Source organism: Siphateles boraxobius, unplaced genomic scaffold, assembly GCF_051911475.1.
Source record: "Siphateles boraxobius isolate OS27281-9 unplaced genomic scaffold, OSU_SipBor_1 246, whole genome shotgun sequence".
In the NCBI taxonomy this organism is placed as follows: Eukaryota; Metazoa; Chordata; class Actinopteri; order Cypriniformes; family Leuciscidae; genus Siphateles; species Siphateles boraxobius.
The window spans coordinates 180781-197500 of NW_027508862.1; the positions used below are offsets into that span (position 1 = coordinate 180781).

Genomic DNA, 16720 nt, shown 5'->3' on the forward strand with positions numbered 1-16720 from the left:
CTTTGAGATGCAACACACTGCAAAAATGCTTTTCTTACTCATTATTTTTGTCTTGTTTCCAGTCCAAATATCTATAAATTCTTAAATCAAGATGCATTTACTAGATGAGTAAAATGCCATACGATATTATGACTTCTTTTCTAGGGAAATTAATAAAAATGAAGTGATTTGTTGCTTAAAACAAGCAAAGTTATCTGCCAATGGGGTAATAAAAATAATTGACATATGATTTTGCTTGTTTTAATTTCCCCAGAAAACAAGACATAATATCTTGATCATATCATCTTGATTTAAGAATTTTTAGATATTTGGCCTGGAAACAAGACAAAAATACTGAGTAAGAAAAGCATTTTTGCAGTGGATCTCCTTATGTAAATCACACACTCCTTTTGCAAACAGTGTCCCGCCTCCTTCAGTCCTTCAGCAAACACTCCTCGTTCTGCTGGAGAAACTCGCCTGAAGTTTTAAACGCTTCTGATTTCACTGAGCTGATGTAAAGAATGCATTTGCATTGAATATAGATTTGCTGTTGAAAAGTTAACGTCCTAAAGCTAAATGCACTTTTGCATGCGTTATTCACAAAGTCAGCTGAGCAATTACAATTACAGAGGACGAGATGTTTGCTATCAAATCCTCAAATTTGAGATTGAGTTAACAGGTTAAAGTCCCCCTGTGGTGAAAATCCAGTTTATAATGTTTATATGTCTATATGGTGTTTTTACATGCTTTAAGACAAACCATGTGTAAATTCATAAGTCGACAGCATTGCTGAGTTTTTTCTCCTTAAAACTGCAGTGAACCAAAGACAGTCTCAAAAACACGCTTTGAAATCGCTGGTGTTTCTGACGTCACAAACTACCTTGTAACCAATCAGATCAACGTGTGATCGTCAACGAGTGGATCTCTGAGTGAGTGAGTGAGTGGAGGCGGGGCTCATTTGCATATTCATAGAACCGCGAATACTAAATGAGGCGAGGGTGTCGAGTTACATTCAAGATATTTTAAGGCATGAAGACATTTTTTTTTCAAGGAAAAATTTTGGTGATCAAAGATGAGTTTTAAGGGATAAAATGATTTTAATGTCTTTTGTCTTGTTTTCTGTACAAATACTCTCAAAATATATTTACTTGATTGAATTTATGCTTAAAACAAAAAAAAAATGCTTAAATATGTAATTTTGGTGATCAAAATGAGTTTTAAGGGATGCAATGATTGACTACGGGGGTACTTCAAATATTCAGTTATATATAAATGCATACAGAACAGAGATGTGTATTTGAGCAGGCTGTTGTTGTGCTTGTCAGGAGATCCAGGAGTGTGTAGCGGCGCTGGAGAAGGAGTGTGTGTCTCTGAGCTCTCACCTGTCGAGGCTGCGCGTGATCGAGCTTCACGCTGGCGGCGGAGGCTCGTCGCAGGAGCTTTACGAGCCCGAGAGCGTGGAGGACGAGCAGGAGGATCCGGCTCACAGACGCAGGGTCGTTCTCACCGACGTCTTAGGAGAGGCTTCGTTCTCCCTCCGTAACGTGCGATACGTCATCGACACCGGCGTCCAGCTGAAGACCGTGAGTGTGTGGAGAGCAGCGCTGGCAGGATGGCTGAAAAGCTCAACTCAAATTTCTTTCACCCAAAAATGAAGATTAGCCCATGATTAACTTGCCCTCAACTCATTCTAGGTATATATGACATTCTTCTCTCAGACGAATACAATCAGAGTTATATTAAAAAATGTCCTGGCTCTTCTAAGCTTTATAATGGCCGTGAATTGCTGTTTCTGTTTTGAAGTCGTTAAAAGTGCATCCATCCATCATAAAAGTGCATCACATCCATCCATCATATAAAAGTTCATCACATCCATCCATCATAAAAGTGCATCTACAGTATCCATCATAAAAGTGCATCTGTCCATCATAAAAAAGTGCATCTGTCCATCATAAAAGTGCATCTATCATTCATAAAAGTGTGTCTATCCATCATAAAAGTGCATCTGTCCAACATAAAAGTGCATTCAAATTTAATTTTTTTTAAAAATATAGCTTTGATTGTATTCGTCTGAGAAAAGAATGTCATATACACCTAGGATGACTTCAGGGTGTGTAAATCATGGGCTAATTTTCATTTTTGGGTGTACTATCCCTTTAAATATTAGCAAAATTCGAATTATGTTTGAATTTTAAAGGCAATGCTTAATGTTAGAGGGAAAAAGTACTGTATTGTCTCCTGTTGCCACAAGAGGGCGCAAGCGAGCGCAATAAGCAAATAGAAACCAAATCAAGCATCACATCTTTAATTGAAATGAAATGACATTCACTTTTTAAAGTGCATTAACTTTTGAAACAATTGTTCTTAAATAAAATATAATTTCCTTAATGTGCATGCAAGGAAAATTTGATTACAATTAGATTAAAATTAGATGCGTTAAACTGTGTTCGTGCATCAGTAACCTGAGAAACACACTTCGACACAGCTTAATGATCTACATGAACACACAACAGCAAACTGACATTCAGAAACTCACTTCTATTCCCTACATCTACATATACACTCTCACTCACAGACACACACACACACACACACAAACACACACACACACACACACACTCAGTGCAGTTTTTTTTCTTCCAATTTGACGAATATTCAAAATTTTCATTTTAATTTGAAAGCGCTAGTGGAGTTGTGACGTCCAGTGTTGTTTCTCCACAGATCTACAACCCACAAATCCGAGCGGATTCACAGCTTCAGCAGCCAATCAGCAGACAGCAGGCCGACGCTCGAGCCCGCAGGGTCAACAGCAGACTGCCCGGTGCGCACACAAACACACACACACACCTCATTAAACACGCTTTTATCCAAAGCGACTTACAAATGAGAGCAATAGAAGCAGGAAGTGCTGTGACCCTTCCCAGTTTAATCTAACGCACTAAATGTACTTTTTATATATGTATATATATAATAGATATAGAACAGTAGATTAAGTGTAAGTATTAATGGATCAAGTGTTGCCGAAAAAGATGCGTCTTCAGGCGTTTCTTGAAAATGTCCACGGACTCGGTTCAGTTGATCGTGTGATTGAGTTGAAGGTGAAGGTGTGTGTTGTGTGCGCAGGTGTGTGTTTCCACCTGTACTCTCAGCTGAAGGTGTGTGTTGTGCGCGCAGGTGTGTGTTTCCGCCTGTACTCTCAGCTGAAGGTGTGTGTTGTGCGCGCAGGTGTGTGTTTCCGCCTGTACTCTCAGCTGAAGGTGTGTGTTGTGTGCGCAGGTGTGTGTTTCCGCCTGTACTCTCAGCTGAAGGTGTGTGTTGTGCGCGCAGGTGTGTGTTTCCGCCTGTACTCTCAGCTGAAGGTGTGTGTTGTGCGCGCAGGTGTGTGTTTCCGCCTGTACTCTCAGCTGAAGGTGTGTGTTGTGTGCGCAGGTGTGTGTTTCCACCTGTACTCTCAGCTGAAGGTGTGTGTTGTGCGCGCAGGTGTGTGTTTCCGCCTGTACTCTCAGCTGAAGGTGTGTGTTGTGTGCGCAGGTGTGTGTTTCCGCCTGTACTCTCAGCTGAAGGTGTGTGTTGTGCGCGCAGGTGTGTGTTTCCGCCTGTACTCTCAGCTGAAGGTGTGTGTTGTGCGTGCAGGTGTGTGTTTCCGCCTGTACTCTCAGCTGAAGGTGTGTGTTGTGCGCGCAGGTGTGTGTTTCCGCCTGTACTCTCAGCTGAAGGTGTGTGTTGTGCGCGCAGGTGTGTGTTTCCGCCTGTACTCTCAGTTGAAGGTGTGTGTTGTGTGCGCAGGTGTGTGTTTCCGCCTGTACTCTCAGCTGAAGGTGTGTGTTGTGTGCGCAGGTGTGTGTTTCCGCCTGTACTCTCAGTTGAAGGTGTGTGTTGTGTGCGCAGGTGTGTGTTTCCGCCTGTACTCTCAGCTGAAGGTGTGTGTTGTGCGCGCAGGTGTGTGTTTCCGCCTGTACTCTCAGCTGAAGGTGTGTGTTGTGTGCGCATGTGTGTGTTTCCGCCTGTACTCTCAGCTGAAGGTGTGTGTTGTGTGCGCAGGTGTGTGTTTACGCCTGTACTCTCAACTGAAGGTGTGTGTTGTGCGCGCAGGTGTGTGTTTCCGCCTGTACTCTCAGCTGAAGGTGTGTGTTGTGCGCGCAGGTGTGTGTTTCCGCCTGTACTCTCAGCTGAAGGTGTGTGCGCAGGTGTGTGTTTCCGCCTGTACTCTCAGCTGAAGGTGTGTGTAGTGCGCGCAGGTGTGTGTTTCCGCCTGTACTCTCAGCTGAAGGTGTGTGTAGTGCGCGCAGGTGTGTGTTTCCGCCTGTACTCTCAGCTGAAGGTGTGTGTAGTGCGCGCAGGTGTGTGTTTCCGCCTGTACTCTCAGCTGAAGGTGTGTGTTGTGTGCGCAGGTGTGTGTTTCCGCCTGTACTCTCAGCTGAAGGTGTGTGTAGTGCGCGCAGGTGTGTGTTTCCGCCTGTACTCTCAGCTGAAGGTGTGTGTAGTGCGCGCAGGTGTGTGTTTCCGCCTGTACTCTCAGTTGAAGGTGTGTGTTGTGTGCGCAGGTGTGTGTTTCCGCCTGTACTCTCAGCTGAAGGTGTGTGTTGTGTGCGCATGTGTGTGTTTCCGCCTGTACTCTCAGCTGAAGGTGTGTGTTGTGTGCGCAGGTGTGTGTTTACGCCTGTACTCTCAACTGAAGGTGTGTGTTGTGCGCGCAGGTGTGTGTTTCCGCCTGTACTCTCAGCTGAAGGTGTGTGTTGTGCGCGCAGGTGTGTGTTTCCGCCTGTACTCTCAGCTGAAGGTGTGTGCGCAGGTGTGTGTTTCCGCCTGTACTCTCAGCTGAAGGTGTGTGTAGTGCGCGCAGGTGTGTGTTTCCGCCTGTACTCTCAGCTGAAGGTGTGTGTAGTGCGCGCAGGTGTGTGTTTCCGCCTGTACTCTCAGCTGAAGGTGTGTGTAGTGCGCGCAGGTGTGTGTTTCCGCCTGTACTCTCAGCTGAAGGTGTGTGTTGTGCGCGCAGGTGTGTGTTTCCCGCCTGTACTCTCAGCTGAAGGTGTGTGTTGTGCGCGCAGGTGTGTGTTTCCGCCTGTACTCTCAGCTGAATGTGCGTGTTGTGCGCGCAGGTGTGTTTCCGCCTGTACTCTCAGCTGAAGGTGTGTGTAGTGCGCGCAGGTGTGTGTTTCCGCCTGTACTCTCAGCTGAATGTGCGTGTTGTGCGCGCAGGTGTGTTTCCGCCTGTACTCTCAGCTGAAGGTGTGTGTTGTGCGGGCAGGTGTGTTTCCGCCTGTACTCTCAGCTGAAGGTGTGTGTAGTGCGCGCAGGTGTGTGTTTCCGCCTGTACTCTCAGCTGAAGGTGTGTGTAGTGCGCGCAGGTGTGTGTTTCCGCCTGTACTCTCAGCTGAAGGTGTGTGTTGTGCGCGCAGGTGTGTGTTTCCGCCTGTACTCTCAGCTGAAGGTGTGTGTTGTGCGCGCAGGTGTGTGTTTCCGCCTGTACTCTCAGCTGAAGGTGTGTGTTGTGCGCGCAGGTGTGTGTTTCCGCCTGTACTCTCAGTTGAAGGTGTGTGTTGTGTGCGCAGGTGTGTGTTTCCGCCTGTACTCTCAGCTGAAGGTGTGTGTTGTGTGCGCAGGTGTGTGTTTCCACCTGTACTCTCAGCTGAAGGTGTGTGCGCAGGTGTGTGTTTCCGCCTGTACTCTCAGCTGAAGGTGTGTGTTGTGTGCGCAGGTGTGTGTTTCCGCCTGTACTCTCAGCTGAAGGTGTGTGTTGTGTTCGCATGTGTGTATTTCCGCCTGTACTCTCAGCTGAAGGTGTGTGTTGTGTGCGCAGGTGTGTGTTTACGCCTGTACTCTCAACTGAAGGTGTGTGTTGTGCGCGCAGGTGTGTGTTTCCGCCTGTACTCTCAGCTGAAGGTGTGTGTTGTGCGCGCAGGTGTGTGTTTCCGCCTGTACTCTCAGCTGAAGGTGTGTGTTGTGTGCGCAGGTGTGTTTTTCGGCCTGTACATTCAGCTGAAGGTTTGTGTGCAGGTGTGTGTTTCCGCCAGTACTCTCAGCTGAAGGTGTGTGTTGTGCGCGCAGGTGTGTGTTTCCGCCTGTACTCTCAGCTGAAGGTGTGTGCGCAGGTGTGTGTTTCCGCCTGTACTCTCAGCTGAAGGTGTGTGCGCAGGTGTGTTTTTCCGCCTGTACTCTCAGCTGAAGGTGTGTGTTGTGCGCGCAGGTGTGTGTTTCCGCCTGTACTCTCAGCTGAAGGTGTGTGTTGTGTGCGCAGATGTGTTTTTCCGCCTCTACTCTCAGCTGAAGGTGTGTGTTGTGTGCGCAGATGTGTTTTTCCGCCTGTACTCTCAGCTGAAGGTGTGTGCGCAGGTGTGTTTTTCCGCCTGTACTCTCAGCTGAAGGTTTGTGTTGTGTGCGCAGGTGTGTGTTTCCGCCAGTACTCTCAGCTGAAGGTGTGCGTTGTGTGCGCAGGTGTGTGTTTCCGCCAGTACTCTCAGCTGAAGGTGTGTGTTGTGTGCGCAGATGTGTTTTTCCGCCTGTACTCTCAGCTGAAGGTGTGTGCGCAGGTGTGTTTTTCCGCCTGTACTCTCAGCTGAAGGTTTGTGTTGTGTGCGCAGGTGTGTGTTTCCGCCAGTACTCTCAGCTGAAGGTGTGCGTTGTGTGCGCAGGTGTGTGTTTCCGCCAGTACTCTCAGCTGAAGGTTTGTGTTGTGTGCGCAGGTGTGTGTTTCCGCCAGTACTCTCAGCTGAAGGTGTGTGTTGTGCGCGCAGGTGTGTGTTTCCGCCTGTACTCTCAGCTGAAGGTGTGTGTTGTGTGCGCAGATGTGTTTTTCCGCCTCTACTCTCAGCTGAAGGTGTGTGTTGTGTGCGCAGATGTGTTTTTCCGCCTGTACTCTCAGCTGAAGGTGTGTGCGCAGGTGTGTTTTTCCGCCTGTACTCTCAGCTGAAGGTTTGTGTTGTGTGCGCAGGTGTGTGTTTCCGCCAGTACTCTCAGCTGAAGGTGTGCGTTGTGCGCGCAGGTGTGTGTTTACGCCAGTACTCTCAGCTGAAGGTGTGTGTTGTGCGCACAGGTGTGTGTTTCCGCCTGTACTCTCAGCTGAAGGTGTGTGTTGTGTTCGCAGGTGTGTGTTTCCGCCTGTACTCTCAGCTGAAGGTGTGTGTTGTGCGCGCAGGTGTGTGTTTCCGCCTGTACTGACAGCTGAAGGTGTGTGTTGTGCGCGCAGGTGTGTGTTTCCGCCTGTACTCTCAGCTGAAGGTGTGTGTTGTGTGCGCAGGTGTGTGTGTTTCCGCCTGTACTCTCAGCTGAAGGTGTGTGTTGTGTGCACAGGTGTGTGTTTCCGCCTGTACTCTCAGCTGAAGGTGTGTGTTGTGCGCGCAGGTGTGTGTTTCCGCCTGTACTCTCAGCTGAAGGTGTGTGTTGTGCGCGCAGGTGTGTGTTTCCGCCTGTACTCTCAGCTGAAGGTGTGTGCGCAGGTGTGTGTGTTTCCGCCTGTACTCTCAGCTGAAGGTGTGTGCGCAGGTGTGTGTTTCCGCCTGTACTCTCAGCTGAAGGTGTGTGTTGTGCGCGCAGGTGTGTTTCCGCCTGTACTCTCAGCTGAAGGTGTGTGTTGTGCGCGCAGGTGTGTTTCCGCCTGTACTCTCAGCTGAAGGTGTGTGTTGTGTGCGCAGGTGTGTGTTTCCGCCTGTACTCTCAGCTGAAGGTGTGTGCGCAGGTGTGTGTTTCCGCCTGTACTCTCAGCTGAAGGTATGTGTTGTGCGCGCAGGTTTGTTTTTCCGCCTCTACTCTCAGCTGAAGGTGTGTGTTGTGTGCGCAGGTGTGTGTTTCCGCCTGTACTCTCAGCTGAAGGTGTGTGTTGTGCGCGCAGGTGTGGGTTTCCGCCTGTACTCTCAGCTGAAGGTGTGTGTTGTGCGCGCAGGTGTGTGTTTCCGCCTGTACTCTCAGCTGAAGGTGTGTGTTGTGCGCGCAGGTGTGTGTTTCCGCCTGTACTCTCAGCTGAAGGTGTGTGTTGTGCGCGCAGGTGTGTGTTTCCGCCTGTACTCTCAGCTGAAGTTGTGTGTTGTGCGCGCAGGTGTGTGTTTCCGCCTGTACTCTCAGCTGAAGGTGTGTGTTGTGTGCGCAGGTGTGTGTTTCCGCCTGTACTCTCAGCTGAAGGTGTGTGTTGTGCGCGCAGGTGTGGGTTTCCGCCTGTACTCTCAGCTGAAGGTGTGTGTTGTGCGCGCAGGTGTGTGTTTCCGCCTGTACTCTCAGTTGAAGGTGTGTGTTGTGTGCGCAGGTGTGTGTTTCCGCCTGTACTCTCAGCTGAAGGTGTGTGTTGTGCGCGCAGGTGTGTGTTTCCGCCTGTACTCTCAGCTGAAGGTGTGTGTTGTGCGCGCGGGTGTGTGTTTCCGCCTGTACTCTCAGCTGAAGGTGTGTGTTGTGCGCGCAGGTGTGGGTTTCCGCCTGTACTCTCAGCTGAAGGTGTGTGTTGTGCGCGCAGGTGTGTGTTTCCGCCTGTACTCTCAGCTGAAGGTGTGTGTTGTGCGCGCAGGTGTGTGTTTCCGCCTGTACTCTCAGCTGAAGGTGTGTGTTGTGCGCGCAGGTGTGTGTTTCCGCCTGTACTCTCAGCTGAAGGTGTGTGTTGTGCGCGCAGGTGTGTGTTTCCGCCTGTACTCTCAGCTGAAGGTGTGTGTTGTGCGCGCAGGTGTGTGTTTCCGCCTGTACTCTCAGCTGAAGGTGTGTGTTGTGCGCGCAGGTGTGTGTTTCCGCCTGTACTCTCAGCTGAAGGTGTGTGTTGTGTGCGCAGGTGTGTGTTTCCGCCTGTACTCTCAGCTGATGTTTGAGGAGATGCCTGTGTGTCGGGGGCCAGCGGTGGCAGAAGCAAACCTCAGTCACCTGGTGCTGCTCCTCAAGAGGCTGGACATCGCAGACATGGGCCAGTGCAAGTTCCTGGACCGGCCAGGTCAGAGGTCATGCCGCGGGCACTTAGACTCAAATGCCATTTAGTTTTAGTCATATTTTAGTCATCTGAATTATTGTCTAGTTTTACTCGCTTAAAGGGATAGTTCACCCAAAAATGTAAATTCTGTCAGTAATTACTCTCCCTCATGTTGTTCAACCCTGTAAAACCTTCGTTCATCTCCAGAAACACGAATTAAGATATTTTTGATTAAATCTGAGAGCTGGATCACTCCTCCATAGGCTTCTAAGGGATTGAAACTTGTTCCCCGAAAAGTTATTAAAGACATCGTTAAAATAGTCCAAGTAACTACAGTGGCTCAATCTTAAGTTTATCAAGCGACGAGAATACATTTTGTGTGCAAAACTCCCCCAAAATAACGACTTTATTTCAACTATTGATTTCCTTCTCTGTGGGCCTCGAGTGAGTTCACTAGTGTAACAGCGCAGCACTTCTGTGTTGTACGTCACACATAGGCTCACTATTGGCCGACGCTGGTCATGTGTGTAAAATGCCATTTAGTTTTAGTCATATTTTAGTCATCTGAATTATTGTCCAGTTTTAGCCGACGAAGTACCAGAAGATTTTAGTCGACTTAAATATAATGGGTTTAGTTAGATTGTATGCATTAATTTTGAACCAAACCCATTATATACTCCCGGGGAAAACATCCATTAACCTGTAAATTTTAATGATTTAAAAGTTTGAACATGCAATACAGACACAGATTTAACTACTGTGACTTAAAACATATCTTAAAATTAAATAAAACCACTTCTCATTTTCAATGATTGATATATGCAGTCTTTATAACAACTTGCACACATCATTCTTTATTCTTTCAAGCAGACATATATATTTGTATAAATTAAATAAAGCCATTAAAAAGCAATGAATGCTCTTCTCTTTTTCTTTTGTTGTTTGATTTAATATTAAGTGCGCAGACGGCATTAGGTTTATTACGCACTGTCACTTTAAGACCGAACGCACGGATCCAATGCACAAACTTGATACACTCGCAACTGTTTACGTTCTGTAACGACATAACTGACTGTGTTTTCGTGAATACTCTCAAAAAATGACATTTACATATAATGTTGTGTGTATTGTCCATTCAGACACTAAAGAGAGCTCAGTTCAGACTCGCGTGTGTGTGTGTCTTTTTGTTAAAAGTGCTAATTTTCATTTTTGGGTGAACTATCCCTTTAAGCGTCCTTGAGCCCTGGAAAGGCGCTATATAAATAAAACATATTATTGTTATTCACAGTTCACACTGTAACCGGCAAATCCAGAGCTGGAAGCTCTTGTTGCATCCGACATGATGTGTGTGTGTGTGTGTGTGTGTGTGTGTGTGTGTGTGTGTGTGTGCAGCTCCCGAGGCGCTGATGCAGGCGCTGGAGGATCTGGATTATCTGGCGGCTCTTGACGACGACGGGAATCTGTCGGAGGTGGGGATCATCATGTCGGAGCTCCCGCTGGAGCCGCCGCTAGCTAAAGCTCTGATCGCGTCCTGCGAGTTCGACTGCGTGAACGAGCTGCTGACCGTCGCCGCCATGCTAACCGGTACGCTAACTCTCACGCTTCACGACTGATTTACATACGCAAGTGTCTTTAGTATCGTTTGAATTTTAACGATTCCTATTTCGATTTGCTTATCGATTTCTAATTTCGATTCCAATAAGGTAAAAAAATAACTTCGATATCATTCACATTTAGTGTTATTGCAAAACATTTATTTTAGCTGAATATCATCAACAGATAAAGAACACTTTCACAAGCAACTTTGCCTGTGGTTTAAAAACACCATAGAAGAACAACTAGCCTTACTAATATACACTTCAAGCACTATTAAAGAAAATAAACACTCAGTTATTAAAAAAGAACAATTTAAAAAATTATCAATCGCAAGGAATAGATACAACTGAACAAAGATACGATTGAAATAAACAGTGTTTTTAGATTTTCAGGTTCAGAAACTGTAATCAAATGTAAAATAACTGCACTTTATAAATAAAATGTACATTACAAATATAGTTACATAAGTTATTCAGTGAAGAACGAGTGAATTTTCTGTCTTTTGTTGTGTGATTAGTGTTATTATAGAGACGGCAGGAATATTAGTACCGTCACTTTAAGAGCTGCACGGATCTAATATACTGATACACACGAACACAGAAACAGAGTCTCTCGCGCTTCAATGGTTTAAACTCATGTCGAAATGCTCACAAAGGAATCGAAAAGAGGAACGGAAATATACATTTATAACAAGTATCCGATTCTCAAAGTCCAACCCTAGTGTGTGTTTGATGACTTCCAGCTCCGCCGTGCTTCATGACGCCTCCGGCTGGGAAAGAAGAAGCGGCTTCGACACACAGACGACTCTTGCTTCATCCCGAGGGAGATCACATGACCCTCATCAACGTCTACAATGCATATCTGCAGCGTGAGTGACATCATCACACTAACATCACATCACGAGAAACTGATGTGTCCGAAACCGCTCCCTATCCACTATATAGTGCACTACATCGGTGTCGGCCATTTTGTAGTGGTGAACGACATCATTCCATACATTCGTTCACTACTTTGACCCACAATCCTCTCTGAATTCGAGTTTACATTCGATGTACATGCACTATTTCCCACAATGCAATGCGGAGAGGAGTGAGCACACAAGTTTAAACCAGAGATTACTTTACAGCTTTCTTATTTCTACTTTAACATTTATTTCATGCTAGTTTTAGGGGGCTTTATTCTACATTTTTTTTATTAATCATTGCGTGAATGAAACATTAAAATATTGAGACAATATTATATAGATGAATTTTAAAATGAAAGGATATTAATAAGGTCAATTATATAGGTACATTAAATTATTAAAATATATTATTTAGGCATTAACTCAATTTAATGTAACAGCCAGGTGTTTTAATAATTTAAAAGCACGGAGGTATATATAATTACAAAATAAAGTCATTATGATTGTTATTGTTGTTAATATTATTTAAGTAAGTGACATGATGTAAGATAAAAAGAGTTTTACACAGTGTAAACGTCAGTGCACTCAAATGCCACACACTATACAGGGATTAGTGAACGAGTGAGCGGTTGTGTGTCTCCTCAGATAATGAAGATGAGGTCTGGTGCAGGACCAACTTCCTGAACGCATCTGCGCTACGATTGGCTGTGGTGATTAGGGCGGAGCTACTGGAGGTGATGCAGCGAATCGAGTTGCCCGTCTCTCCGCCCGCCTTCGGTTGCCAGGACAACAGCACTAATATAAAGAGAGCTCTGATATCGGGATTCTTCCTGAAGGTAAACGCACGCGCACATAGCCAAAGCTCTGGATTCTTATTGGCTGACAGACGTTCCTCATTCCTAGTGCTGGAGAGCCACCGTAGAGTTTAGTTACAAGTGTGTCTTTAATTAAACACGCAAAGCTGTCTTCATAACAGATCACTTTCAGGCTGATAACACGTGTTACGGTTTTACCTTTACAGACATGAGCAGTGTTGTTTTTAAAGTGTGAATTGCAGGTTAAAGTGTAAAATATGTATATATCTAAACATTTCTGTCTTAAAATGCGTTAAAATAACATTTATCGGGGTTTCTTCAAAGGTAGCATGTTTTTTTTACCGTAACTGGGTGATGACGTCATAAGAGGGAGTAGTAACCCATACTCTGCTAGATTCCTACTGTTTGTGGCGTGACTATGGACAATTTTGAACCAGTCCGGCGTGAGAGAGTTGAGGAAATTGCCAGAAATCATGGCCTTGATAGAGTTATCAATCCTTGTGAGGAAAATGAGTGGAGGTTTGGCCAGGTGTCCGGGTGAGTAACGTTAGCTAGAGCCAGCCTAGGTTAACGTGGTGCTAATCCAGATAACGTTAGGGAACAAGCCAAAGTCTTTTCAAAATCTTATCGTCATGTAACGTTAGAATAGCAAGGAGGGACAACGACTGAAGACATTATTTACTTACATGGTGTTAGTAGTCCTAATCAGATCTGTAGAGATGCACACACTGCACAGGCACAATGGAGCTTTTGCATCTGCAGACAGAACGCGATATTGCGTGTGCTAAATCGCAACTGATTAGCGATGCTCATTGTCAGAAAGAAAAAAAGAGATCGATGTCCCTATCGCTGTGTTTGACAGGTGTTTGTGTGGGCTATGCCACCCAATGGAATCAGCATTGGAGATTATGTGAACGTTTTGGAGGTTAGTGGAGCAGCTCGACCCGCGACCGGCAAATCTGAGGTGCCTGGTTTTGACGCATGCTGCCTGAACCCGTTTGTTTTGCGAATAGCTTTATTGTCATTTCAGCAACTTGAAGCCAGCACACCCTTTTTGCTAGCTGAGTTAGGTCTCCAATATAACTGCTAGCCTACACGCCGTTAGACTAGCGGTAACTGTAGGCTTGGAGTCCCTTTTATGACGTCACGCCCGGCCTAGTGGAAGGGAGAGGGCGTGCTTAAAACCACTGTAAAAAGTACAAACTTTTCATATTATATTCAGCATTTTGGTATAAAAAAACATACAAAACAATGGTGGGCAGTTCTTATCTTTATGTTTAATAAGCACATTGCATTATCTTCATGAAAAATATAACCTGCAATTTACACTTTAAGTCTGGAATCCCAGACAGCAACCAGACACTATGTTGCTGTCTGGGATAGTTGATTCTGATTGGTCAATCTTATTGCCCTGAATTCTGAATTCCAGAAAAAAAGTCAGAATTACAATATTTAAACTCAGAATTCTGGAAGAAAAGTCAGAATTGACCCTTCGCAGGGAGTTTGATTGACAGGCGATCTAACCAATCATAATCCGCCATCCGCCGAATCCGCCATTTTTGTCCGACAAAGCAGTCAGGAGAGTTTGTAGATTAACGTTGGAGGATTTGAACTTGAAAAACTGTGTCCTGACGTCTTTCCGCGGTTAAAACAACATACCTCCTGATGTTCATTCAAGTTTATTTGATGCTATAAATGAACTAGAAGGACGAGATGATCGTGATGGAGATGCTGTAACTGAGAGATCTGTCACAACACATTAAAGACACACAAAACGGTATTTATTGTTTACATTTCTTTAAAAAATGACCAAATTTGAGACTTTGTTTCATATCAAAAGTAACCTGGTCTGTCCTGTCTCAGTGTGTTGTCAGTGTTTTTCACTGTGTGGCGTGAGAGAGGCGTGGCTTGTCGGACATAGCAACAGTAACTAAAGGGGGCGGGTCTTGGCGAACGGTCAATTGAGAGATTTAGACTCAGAATTCCGGAAAAAAGTCAGAATTGAGAGATTTAACCTCTGAGGAATAGATCCGGCCCACATGTGGATTCCACACGGCCCAGATGTGTTGCTGTCTGGGATAGTTGATTCTGATTGGTTGATCTTGAGATGACTGTACATGATCAGTTTGTGTGTTTGATCCTCAGGTTGCTCATGACGTGGACGGCTCGGGGAACTATCTGCTGCTCACACACCGGCACGTGTCTCACCTCCACCCGTTCTCCTCGTACCGCTGCCGCCGGCCCCGCCCCCCCCCGCCCGGCTGGGTGCTGTACCACGACTTCACCATCTCACACGACAACTGCATCTGCATCGTGTCCGAGATTCACCCGCAAATGTGAGTGTGAACGCATCTAATCCCGGTCTGTCCGTCAGTGCTTTAAAGGAGCAGTTCACTTTAAAATGAAGATTAGCGCATGATTTACTCGCCCTCCACTCATCCTAGTGTATATGACTTTCTTCTCTCTCTTCTGACGAATACAATCAGAGTTATATTAACAAATGTTCTGGATCTTCCAAGCTTTATAATTACAGTGAATGACTGTTTCTGTTTTGAAGTCCATAAAGTGCATCTATCCACTTTTATGATGGATATATACACTTTTATTATGGATATATACACTTTTATGATGAATATATACACTTTTATGATGAATATATACACTTTTATTATGAATATATACACTTTTATGATGGATATATACACTTTTATTATGGATATATACACTTTTATGATGGATATATACACTTTTATTATGGAAATATACACTTTTATGATGGATAGATGCACTTTTATGATGGATATATACACTTTTATTATGGATATATACACTTTTATGATGGATATATACACTTTTATTATGGAAATATACACTTTTATGATGGATAGATGCACTTTTATGATGGATATATACACTTTTATTATGGAAATATACACTTTTATGATGGATAGATGCACTTTTATTATGGATATATACACTTTTATGATGGATATATACACTTTTATGATGAATATATACACTTTTATGATGAATATATACACTTTTATGATGGATATATACACTTTTATGATGGATATATACACTTTTATGATGAATATATACACTTTTATTATGAATATATACACTTTTATGATGGATATATACACTTTTATTATGGATATATACACTTTTATGATGGATATATACACTTTTATTATGGAAATATACACTTTTATGATGGATAGATGCACTTTTATGATGGATATATACACTTTTATTATGGATATATACACTTTTATGATGGATATATACACTTTTATTATGGAAATATACACTTTTATGATGGATAGATGCACTTTTATGATGGATATATACACTTTTATTATGGAAATATACACTTTTATGATGGATAGATGCACTTTTATTATGGATATATACACTTTTATGATGGATATATACACTTTTATGATGAATATATACACTTTTATGATGAATATATACACTTTTATGATGGATATATACACTTTTATGATGGATATATACACTTTTATGATGAATATATACACTTTTATGATGGATAGATGCACTTTTATGATGGATATATACACTTTTATTATGGATATATACACTTTTATGATGGATATATACACTTTTATTATGGATATATACACTTTTATTATGGATATATACACTTTTATGATGAATATATACACTTTTATGATGAATATATACACTTTTATGATGAATATATACACTTTTATGATGGATATATACACTTTTATGATTAATATACCGGTATACACTTTTATGATGGATATATACACTTTTATGATGAATATATACACTTTTATGATGGATATATACACTTTTATGATGAATATATACACTTTTATTATGAATATATACACTTATTATGTATATATCCATCATAAAAGTGTATATATTCATCATAAAAGTGTATATATTCATCATAAAAGTGTATATATTCATCATAAAAGTGTATATATCCATAATAAAAGTGTATATATCCATCATAAAAGTGTATATATCCATCATAAAAGTGTATATATCCATCATAAAAGTGTATATATCCATCATAAAAGTGTATATATCCATAATAAAAGTGTATATATTCATCATAAAGGAGGGTGAGTAAATCATGCGCTAATCTTCATTTTAAAGTGAACTGCTCCTTAAAGCGGGTTTAATCTCGACTGTGTGTGTGTGTGTGTGTGTGTGTGTGTGTGTGTGTGTGTGTGTGTGTGTGTGTGTGTGTGTGTGTGTGTGTGTGTGTGTGTGTGTGTAGGCTGGTGGAGCTGGCGCCTCAGTACTATCTCGGGAATCTTCCTCCCAGCGATGGCCTGGATCTGCTGATGGGCCTCAGATTGAGTTTATTCCCTCCAGGTGATCCGGACACGATCCCTCAGGATAAAAGCCTCGAGGAAGCGAGCGACGAGTCCAGCGCAGAGACGTGCAGCGTTCAGTAACCGTTCAGATGTTCGTACACACACACTCAGTCTCTGGAACACACACACTCAGTCTCTGATACACTGGAACACACACACTCAG

At 43.8% G+C, this 16720-nt stretch overlaps 1 protein-coding gene across 1 annotated transcript in view; it reads left to right on the top strand.

The window, feature by feature from the left end:
- LOC143749418 (ATP-dependent RNA helicase homolog DQX1-like) overlaps nt 1-16720 on the top strand; it is a 31139-nt gene that overhangs the window by 12912 nt on the left and 1507 nt on the right. The window contains exons 5-12 of the mRNA XM_077241907.1: nt 1305-1562; nt 2701-2800; nt 8726-8881; nt 10250-10441; nt 11196-11321; nt 12003-12193; nt 14318-14508; nt 16458-16720. The exon at nt 16458-16720 is cut by the window's right edge and continues 1507 nt beyond it. Of these exons, the coding sequence (XP_077098022.1) occupies nt 1305-1562; nt 2701-2800; nt 8726-8881; nt 10250-10441; nt 11196-11321; nt 12003-12193; nt 14318-14508; nt 16458-16638 (1395 nt within the window). The 3' untranslated portion in view covers nt 16639-16720. The remainder of the gene's footprint in view (nt 1-1304; nt 1563-2700; nt 2801-8725; nt 8882-10249; nt 10442-11195; nt 11322-12002; nt 12194-14317; nt 14509-16457) is intronic.